Source organism: Pterocles gutturalis, unplaced genomic scaffold, assembly GCF_000699245.1.
Source record: "Pterocles gutturalis isolate BGI_N339 unplaced genomic scaffold, ASM69924v1 scaffold37267, whole genome shotgun sequence".
NCBI classification, from domain to species: domain Eukaryota; kingdom Metazoa; phylum Chordata; class Aves; order Pterocliformes; family Pteroclidae; genus Pterocles; species Pterocles gutturalis.
This window is the reverse complement of record NW_010109037.1, coordinates 25,499-36,240: the sequence shown is the minus strand read 5'-3', so window position 1 is coordinate 36,240 and position 10,742 is coordinate 25,499. Positions and strand designations below refer to the sequence as shown.

General features: G+C 44.3%; 1 protein-coding gene across 1 annotated transcript in view; it reads right to left on the bottom strand.

The window, feature by feature from the left end:
* The window catches only part of SATB2 (SATB homeobox 2), a gene marked incomplete at both ends in the record, with an annotated part of 30,172 nt that overhangs the window by 2,177 nt on the left and 17,253 nt on the right, over nt 1–10,742 (bottom strand). The window contains one exon of the mRNA XM_010072849.1: nt 9,111–9,266. Within this exon, the coding sequence (XP_010071151.1) occupies nt 9,111–9,266 (156 nt within the window). The remainder of the gene's footprint in view (nt 1–9,110; nt 9,267–10,742) is intronic.

The following is a 10,742-nucleotide window of genomic DNA, read 5'->3' as shown; positions in this document are numbered from 1 at the left end:
TTCCCTTTCCTCTGCTGAGAAATCCCCCCAAACTTTCTCTCTTTTTGAGAAAACACAGGAAGAATATCTCCCAGCTCCGCAGTGTTTTCTCAGGGGTTTCTCCATACAAAGGAAATAATTTTTGAAACAGAAAATAAATCATCTGTGGAAAAAAAATAAGCTCCTGTTTCTCCCTGTTTTCAGTGATCTGAATAAGTCTCCACCTGAACTCTTTCAAATGTTTCAGGCAGGTGTGTTTAACACCTCCCAAGGGATGGTGCAGTACGAAGACCAGTCGGTTAACAGAAACTACACACAAAGCCATGCAGCCGGTGGAGCCGGAGCCCCACGTGGGGCAGGCCCAGGGGAGGAGGGCTCCAGGGGCTCTCCTGAGGACTGCGGGGTTCCACACGGTGCCTGGCTCCAGCAGAGCCTGGGGACAGCTCGGCAGGGCCGCGTCCCCTTCCCAAAGTTGGACCAGCTAGCGGTGGCGACTGCTGCATTTTTTGATTTATCTGTCCCGTTGTAATCAGCGCTCATTACAATCACTTAGAGCAACACTACAGGCCTCATTATGGACTAGGCACTCGCTGCCATTAGTCTTTAAGAAGGATAGTGCTCAATTTGCCTGGCAACATGCGAGGTCCTGACCTTGGAGCTATTAGGGAAAAGATTAGACTGCAGTGTGACCATGTGTGCAGACATGAGCAAACCAAATTAATTTCTGGCAAAGGGAGGCACCAGGCAAAGACCCCTCCATCCTGAGGACACCTGAGAACTTCTCTATTCCCCAAGGGAGATAAGCTAATGGCACGTTTAAAGGAGCCTGGTTCTGAAGGTGAAGCACATCCATGGTATTTAGAGAGATATTAATCCAGTTTCCCCACAAAGTATTTGCTTGGCTGATCAGATTAAGGGATCTAGCCTCCAACAGCACACCCCCACCACAGCAGGCCCCAAGAAATCTGTGATACTTCACAGCCTCAGACATATTGCACCATGTGTACCCAGCTGCTACAATAATTAGCTTATGAATGTATCAGCTGGTTCTGTGATTTTTATAAATAATAACTAACCTACAGAGCAGAAAGACTTTCATGAGCCTAATATTAGCAAGAAATTGCAAGGTGCGCCTAACTCTGTACTGTCATTGTGCTAAATGCCCTGTCTTCTCTCACATTGTGCAGGACTGGATCTCCCCCAATGCCATTTATAAATATTTATTTTTGCACCAGCAACAGCGATGTATTTGTGGCAGTTTTCTTCACAACAGCCATCATTCACTCACCCCCACACATACACACGCATACCCACTGTGTGCGTGTGTACACTTATCTGCATCAAATCTGTCCTTCCATTGCTCTTTTCCTATCCTTCCCTTTATTTATTCAAGCATTCTCTCGCCCATCCATTCAAGACCCTATTTATCCTGAATATTAGGTGATAGCTTTGGCTAATAAGTGAGAAAACACAGTGCTGCAGCTTACTCGCACATTCTTTATGATTGCAAGTAACCACCTTCCCCAGGCACAGATGAAAAGTCTGCATTGGCTTTAGAAAATTATTTATTTAAATAATCTTAGCACGCCATCCAAGAAAGTTTTGCAGTACCAGGCAAAAAAAAAAAAAAAAAAAAAGTGTAAATGTCAAATAAAACAGTGACAGATGACAGTATTCTCTATTGAATAGCACCGTTTCTTCGTGCATGTTCAATGAGAACTCATGAATTATTAATAGGCAAATCTCCTTTTTCTGTTAAAAATCTCAACTTGGGGTTTTTTTGGTTGTAATTTTTTTATTTTCTTTTATTTATTCCTTTGGGTCTGTGTATGTTACACAGAGATTTCCAGGAGAATTATTTCATTTAGGAAATGCTAACATACAGAAATTCTTGGAGCTACAGCCATTCACAGTGAATTTTCATCTACAGCTACATTTATTGGCATGAAGAAGGAAAAGCAAAGAAAGAGATGCTATCTCACCGCCTTTCCCCCTACTCATCCACAACATCTGAGCTCACTGCATTACAAATAAATCCAATTTCTGTGAACATATTCTGAAAATCTAACAAATAACACATCCTTCCCCAGGCCCCTGATACGCTGTGTTTCTGATCCTGCCTCCCCCGCACAACGCAAGTCTTGCTCCGCTGCACAAACAGCCCCCTTGACTGCCACAGAGTCACCAGGAGAGTTTGATACGTGCCAGTGTCAATACGGTGGAAGAATCCGGCCCTTAGTGTCAGCTTCTAAGGTTCTCAAATGGGAATGTCTTCCATTAAAAATAAGAGGAGGAAAAACAGCACAATTAAAGGATGCTTTTGGCTCTACAGTCAGGCACACCCAGTGCTTGTGGTTACAAGGAATTCTGCTCAGAACTTCCTTCATTTCACCCCAAAATTTCTAGAGGCATCGACAATACAGCCCAATTTAGCTTATTAAAGAGAGATGCAGAGAAGTGTTGGCCTCTATTTTTGTTGTTCTCATGAGACAAGATGAACATTTTCTAAGCATTTTATTTGATAAAACAAATAATATCATATTAATGTCCTATTTTTAACCTCTCTCTCTGTCTCCTAATCAAATACATTTCCACATAGCAAGCAAACAACAACAAAAATCTGCAGGAAGCCAGCCATTCCCATTGTGCTTTTATGCTGCTAGAGAAACAGTGTGCTTACTACACCAAAGCATTAGCCTTGGCGCACTCGAACCCCCTTGAGGGACAGCTATCTGGTGCAGCAATCCCAAGCCATATTCTCTGTCGCTTATCCCTGAGCCCTTTTTAGCAGCTTGACCCTTTCACTTCTGCCAGACTTACCCTGGTGGAGGGGAAGCTTCTCTGGCAGCCAGCAGTACCAGACTACAATAAGGTCAAGTTTTCCAGCACTCAATGAAGGTATGCACAAACATCCTGACCCCCAAAACTGCCTCCTGCAGATCTGCCAACTTGCCGTCAGCCAAGGACCAAATTTTTCATTGAAGCACAAGAAGGCACGTGGGAAGAGTTCAGGTTAAGTTATGCTGGGGCTAAAGGCCAGGGCTTACACTTTGAGCAGCATCTCTACTGAAAGCCACCACAGGAGGCGGCAGTGGGGTGTCCCCGGTGACTTAGTCACAGGTAGCCTTGCTGCTCGGGTTGGACCACAAGGCACTTCAAGCCTGGATAAAACTGCAACTAAACTGACCTTGTGCTTCCCTGCAATTACACTGAAATCAATAACAATACAGCTCGTTTTCTGTGCTGACATTTTCTAGGGTCTCCAGTGAAAGCATGAGTAGGCAAATGAAGAGTTTTTAGTAAGACTGATTCAGGAATAAATCTCAAAAATAAATGTAAAAGGCCATTTCCTCACCCACATCATCAGTGCAGAAAATGTCAACATATGTGACAAAAGAAAAAAAAAAGCAACAATGATCCATGCAAGTCTTGAAAGATTAGGAATGAAATGCTGCATTCCCCAGAGAAAGCTCTCTTTCTACATGGGATCACAGGAGTCCTCTGGACAAACTTCCTCAGCCCGTCTTCCCTCTGCTCAGTTTGGGACTCTCTGCAGTGCAAAATGAGCCAGATAATATTCAGCTCTTGTTCCTTAGTCGCCAAACTCTCTTTCCATGAATCCAATAAGTGTCTATTAAAATAAATAAATCCCCTAATGATTCAAGATAACCTAATCAAGAAAGCTGAAATGGATAAAAGACTAACTGTAATGGAGAGTTCTGTCATGGCTTCAATGAATTCTTGATGAGGGCCGGGGGAGGGGAACTGAACCTGAGAAGCTTTACTTGGAGCATTTTCATACAGTTCAAGGTTAATAGCTCAATAGCCTGGATTTTCTGAAATGCTCACTACTTTTCCTGACCCAAAATTTAAGGCAAAATGCAAAGCATTTTCATGAGGGCCAGTTTTTCACTAACCTTATAAAACTGAAAACAATAAAAAAAAAGGATGAGGTACGTGAGCCCTGACATATCTTAGATTCATGGGAACACCAAGTCTGCTTACAGCTCTTGGCCCCAGAGAGAAGGATGCTGTGCACTGAGGATATTTCCAGCGTGACAAGTTCAAACTAGCTTCTCCCCACGCTGGAAAGGAAGTGTGGGCTTGTGGTTAGGGCAAGCAGCCCACCATCAGCTCCCAGGTCTGCCAAGGACATCCTGAGCAAAGCCCCAGCTCCACAACTGTCCCTGCTTTCCTCAGCTGCTGAGAGCCTAACACACTGCTGCAGATGCTGTCCTGGATAGGCGTCACACTGTGACTGCATATAGAAGTCTGTAAAAAAGAAGTTAACGTCCAAAAGTACTTCAAAGAAATTTTAAGTTCGGTCAAGAAGAGAAATGCCTTTCTGTATTTCGTCCATGTGTAACAAGAATATCAAAATATCAGCACAACAGATATGCCCCAACTGTAGAGACTGACAACATCCTAAAGGCACCAAGACGCTACAGAAGAAGTACCCTATATGCATACACTATATATGCTATGCATCTTCACCACCAGCTGTTTTTTCTAGCTGTTGTTCATCATCACTGAAAGCTAATTAGTTTAAGGGCACAGAAAACGCCTATTATAAGCTAAAAGGGGGAGAGAAGGCATCCTATCAAATCAAATGAATACAAGGGAATAGAAGTTGGGAAGGAAAGAGAGGGAAGGACAAAATCAGGGGTTTCTAGAGCTAACCCTGCCTCAAGAGTGACACTGCTCATCCCTCTTGCATCCCTCTATTTTTTCCTCGGAGCACGGGCGTGAGGTGAGGGCATGGGCAGGTGGCCATGGTGTTGAGACCCATCTAGCGTGGGCTCCTACTGTGGGGCTAACACCCCCCATGGCCAGAGAACAGGCTCACAGACACTCCTGGCAATGAGGCAGGGATCTCAACAAGAACAGGTAAAGTCAGAGGAAAGGCGAGGAACTGTCGTAGTGATTTCCATCTACAGCCCTGGGTTTCTTTTAACCTGAAGGACCTCAACTGAAGGACTTTTCTGCCCCAAGCCTCCAGCCCCCTACCAAGTTTATTTTTCATTTGTTCATTTTTAAACATAGCAAAGATACAAACCAGGGACTGAGCTATGCCAGCTTAATGTTTCCTCCACGGTTGCTCTGTAGGGTCTCTCTTGCTTTACTGTGGTGCAACTGGAACAAATTCCAGGCCCTTGAGGAAGAATTTCCATTTCAAGGGTTTAATTTTTGTTTTCAGTGGACTGGTGAAGGTTAAACCCTTCCATTTGCCCTGTCGGGGGCAGATCTCCAGCAGCACGTGCCCTGCTTTCCCACACTGCCCCAGCCTGATTAAGGAGATCCTCTTGCCCTGGGAGAACTGTGGGAAGTTCAGTCTACATGTTCATACAAACTTTACCCTCCCTTAGACTGTCAAACAGGGCTCCAGACAGATATGCCCACTATTTATTTTGATAGTGACTTTTTATTATGAACAGAACTATATTCCTAAATTCATTTTGCACAGATTAAGAAAAAAAGCCTGCTGAGCACAGCACAGCCTGTGCTAGGACTCTCACTAAGAGGTCAGAGGGCTGATGCTGCTGTACAGTATTACAGAACTGCTGGCACATGGTCATAGTGGAAATGGTTTTCCTGAAGTCATACTGTAGAGCATTTGCAAAACTGGATGTAGAAGCCAGTTTTCACAACCAACAGTCCAAACCTGAAGTAACCCAAGGTCCAAGTCTCAGTGTCCAGCTCTGCGGACACACAGGCCATCCAAACCTCTCTGAAATGGCACACTGAAAACCCATCTCCTTGTGAATTAAATATAACCAGGGGAGCCCAAAGTGAAGATTGGAAAGCAAATCCTGGTGTTCCAGCCACACTCAGAAACACCCCCTGTGTGATAATGCAGGTCCCAGGTTTAGCCATTTAAAGGACAAAGGGCACTAGCAGGCAGCATCCCCAGAGAAGCACGCTGCCCAGTGCATACATCACTAACAGCTGGCAACTAAAACAGGATGACAGCTTTGGAGGCTGCGTTTGGAGAGCACTGAGCCCCTCAGCTCCTGCTGCCTTCAGAAATACAAAGGGATGCAGAGCACTTCACAAACAAGACTAAAAAAGTCTAGAAATAAGTTGCAAGGAATAAAATACATATTAAGGTAAATGAGTGATTAATAAGTCAATGTCTAAAATGAATGGCTTGAGATCTTCATGAAGGTGGCTTCCCTTAAAGAAGCCTCATGACACTACCTTGGTACCTCTGTGAGGCCCTGTTCCTTGCATTTATGTTGTCTTGTGGGCTCTCTAATTTGAACCTCAGTTTCTAGCATCTCCTTTCCACTTCAGTTGCTGAACTGAGACTGTGCCATGACTTAAGAAGAAAGATGGCTACTTGTTAAATTAGAGGTCAATTAACTTCACCAGCAGATGATGCCACTTGCAATAACTGCTCTCAGTGGGTACCACTCTTCCTGTATGAAGACAGAAGATGAACTGAGGCCTCCATTGGCTCTGGATGTGCTCTTGGGTACATGACATACAGCCCTGCGTATAAAATGTCAAAACAGCCCTGTCGGAGATTCACTGGCTGCTAAAACTGTGACAATCTCACAGCACCGTGGATTACTGTTGACAGAACAGCAGCGCCCAACATAACACATGCCTTGTTAGCAAACTGGAAGCCTCTCAGTAGTCTGGGGTGAGGGAATAATAGAGGAAGCCAATGCAACGCAAGCCAGGCCTGTGGAAAACAGCAAGTGAACGAACTTTGGCGGAGAGTCCAAGCAAATCCTCAGACTAGCTCTTTTTTCCCCTGTTTCAAACTCTCTCTTCTGCAAACATGGGCATTTTTCAATGAGCTCTTCCCACCATATAACTCAACTGCTGAAATCAGCAGCATCTTCAACAGCCTGTGACTGGCACAACCAGTCTGTACAAAACACTGGGAAAGCCCCACCACTAGTTTTTTAGACAAGCTAGACCCAAGATGTCATGCCAACAATCCCACCATGCCAGCAGCTCTCCCCTACACAAGCAGCTGTGTCCTTCCTTTTGGCACTCCTCCTGGCCACAGGGCACCCCGGCCAGCAGTGGGACACCACACGCACGCCAAGCCAGGCCGGGGGCAGGCACGCAGGTGGGCTTTGGGTCGGTGGGAGGCCCATACCACAATGGTTCTTGGCTACGGCTTCTCTGTCCCTGCCTCCCAGTGCCCCCATAAACCACTTTCATGCTCCAGCAGAGTGCTCTGACATCTCAGCATGGCAAGTGCTGGGTCATCCCAGGGAGCCAGTATTGCTTTGGCAGGGCTGTGAAACAAAAGAAACATCAGCCTCAGAAACACTTCTTTATTCGCTGCTGCTGAAGAAACAAAACCTTTCTGTGCAGTAACTTTGCTTTAAACAATAACATTTGTGGATCCTGTTCTTAACCTTTTGCATCTGGCTTTCAAAATGTGCCCTGTTCTTTCTCCACGTGAAAGACTACGGAGCTTATTTTTGTTTTGGTGCTGGTGCGCAATGCTGCCAGAGAAGTGCACTGAAGCTGGCACAGACCGAAGCTGGTGAGCCACCCAAATTATTGTTGGGTGGCTCAGTCCCTCTCTATTTCAAGAAGCCTCTGGGTATAATGACAGGAAGCTTGCAGGCAATTTTAAGCCAAACCTCAGAGAGGCTGGCATTCAGTCTGTGTTAAACACTCCTTATTAAAAGCTGTCCAGTCCGGATTCTGGGTGGAACTTTGATATCTGCATGGAGTAAAGAATAAGGGGCACGTTTGCAAAATCAATTGTGCAGTTTTTATATTTACTGCACGTTTACCACATATGTCATTTATTACACAGTGGAAAACCGTTAAATGCACAGTAGTTGTGCCAAGTGGCATTATGCTTTTAACAGCTTTATTCGTTTAACAGCTCCAGTTCTCATTATATTTTGCCATGTGGTACATGAGATTTTTATGCATTTAACAGTTTAAGAGGGTTCCATGGTATTTTCCTTTTATGTATTTCATACTGTGCCTGCGATTTTGTTGGGGGTAGAGGGGTTGCGGACTGTAACCCCTGTACCCTGACAAGAGAAAGCAAAAGGCAAAGAAAATTAATGATTAAATGAGGAAGGAAAAACGAGTCAGACCTCCATGTGTCAGGGCACAAATACCTGTAACAAGGACAAGGCCCTCCCATGTGCTTTCATAGCCTTTGATGCTTTGTTTATACACCTTTCAACCTCTTATTTTACATCTAGTTTAATGACTACAATGTTCTTTCCCTGCACAGAGGAAAAGAAAGTATGTATTTTGCAGAGCGCATGCATCTAGACTCTTCTATCCCACTCTCTCATTGCCACAGAAACATTTTTGTGTGCATATTGATGCCCTCTCCTAGTACAACTGAGTAATTTTATCCAGGATCAGAAGCAGCCCTTTTCATTGAGTAAACAATTTCTTCCAACAGTCTCCAATCCACTTGCTGCACTTCCTACAAAAAAATGACGTCTGTCCTCCTTTCCACAAAATCCCTTCTGGTGCATTATATTTTTTTAAAGAGTTGGATGAAATTTTTAAATTAATGGATTCTCTTCAAGAATTTCACCCCAACCTAGGTTTGCCCACATGTATTTTTTACACTCAAGGTGGAAATTAATCCAGGAGAATTCACTGCAGTGCCCTCTCATGCCTTTTTGTAAAAATGATTGGATCTGAAGTGAATTATTCACATGGCAATACCGTATGCAGCACATAAAACATGCAAAAAAAAGGAAACACCTGCCTAATATGCAGTTTCCCATTGCCTCCCCTCAGTTAATCACTTAAGAAAACAATTTCTTCACCTGCCAAATGAGAAGGATACCATCATTTTGAAAAGTCCTTGTCCCACTAGCAGAGGTGGCAGTTATATACCACAAGTGGGAAAAGACATGCGTGTTTGTACAAAAGGTGAGAAAAAGCTTGGCTGTGAGCTGATACTTTCCTCAGCCTATTTTAAAAGGGAAAAGGAAACCACTTAAGCAGGCAAAAGCCAAAAACACGACAGGTTTCCCAGAGATGAAGATTATTATTATTGTAGGAACAGATGTATTTTTATTGGTGGGAGGAGGAGATGAGTCTAGTTCCAACCCCAGAGTCCGCTGTAAAAGCAAAACCCCCAAAAGCCCCGCAACAACGAAATCCCCTCTACCACTCACCTGACTTTTATTGGCAGCCACTTTGGCAAACAGAGCTTGAGATACCTTGGCCCTTTTCATCTCCTGTTGGATCTCGTCATAAATGGCAGCTGTGATGTTGACGTTGGCGCCGTCTGCCTTAATGGGGAGGTCTGTTGTTGGTGTCGAGGTTTTGGCCTACCAAGAGACCATGAAAATAATAATTTTAAAAGTGCTGCTTTCAGCCCAGCCATCTGTGCAGAAATTATCAAAGGATTTCAGTCAGCTGATGCCAAACTGCATTAGCTACAGAGGGACACTTCCTGTCCATTATTCTAATCAGGTTAATTGTGATTGGAAATAATTGCAGTGCATTCCTATAGGACATGCAAGGCCCTGTCAACTCCCCCCTCTCCCTCTCCCAGCATGTTTATTGAGCAGCTCCACAACAGGATAGTAGCCAGGGCACAGGGCTGCAGGCAGTAACTGAAGCTGGCTTTGCCAGCTAGCTACTGCGGCACAGGCACCAGCCTCTACCTTCTCTCCCCTCTCTAAAAGTGGCCTACACCTTGGAGGAAGAGCCAATTCTCCCAGAAAGAATGAGTAAATGGGTAGAGGTCTCTAAATAATAAATTATTACTCAATTTAATGCACTCCCTCAAGTCTCCCTCATCCTTTATTAAAACTATACGTATGTCATTTGAGTACGTATGGTTTCCCAGCCTTATCATCATTATGCTAGCCAGACAGTCACCTAATTTCACCTAGGAAATCAGTGGAAATGAAAAAAAAAATCACTTCATAAAGCTGGGCTTTGGCATGCCTTTGATGAGCTGCCCTCATTCTCCTAAACTCATATTGAGATTTTGTGTATTCCACTGCACTCCTTTTAATTGAATGATTTCCCATCAGCTTCTGTGACAAATGAAGGACAATAACGGATGCTGCCAGTACTTTCTCCGGGCTGGACTACCCCTACAAGGTTTCTATCAGTACAGTTCAGCAGACTGCTACAAGATTTTCATTTTAAAGCCCCTCAGCTCCAAAAAGCCACTGGCAGGCAAGGCAGCGAGGGCGGTGTGATGCTCACTGAGTGCTCCCGGCACCAGCAGCCCCTTGGAGAGACAGATCTCATTCGCTTTCCTGAGCCCTAAGAGAAGAGATACCAGGGCTGATCGCTATAACCCTTACACCTTTTAAGGGAAACATGTAGGTTACTGATATAATATCTCTGTTTTCTCTTAAGATGTAAAGATCTTAGGAAACAAAACAACCACAAAGCTCACATTACCTGACAGATCCAAACCTCCCATAAACCTTGGTGACATTCAGATATTTGGCCCAATTATAAACCTTTTCAGCTGGCTCCTGGTTTTGTGCCAGAATTGAAGCCTGATAGAGTACATCTGATGTTAATTTTTAACTAGGCAGACATGCCCAAATGCCTATTTGTTAATGGGAAGATTAACTAGGCAAAACAAAACCTTCCGAACATCTCCTTCTGTTTTGCTGTCCTCCTCCTTCCCCTCCCTAACGTCTTTTTTGTACCAAAGGCCACACTAATAATGGAGCCAAAATCCAACCACAACAATGATCTAAACTAATCACTCCTCCTACTGCTTCCAGATAAAGCTTTAACCAGCCTCTGTCTTTTCCCTTTCCTACCCCCAAGTT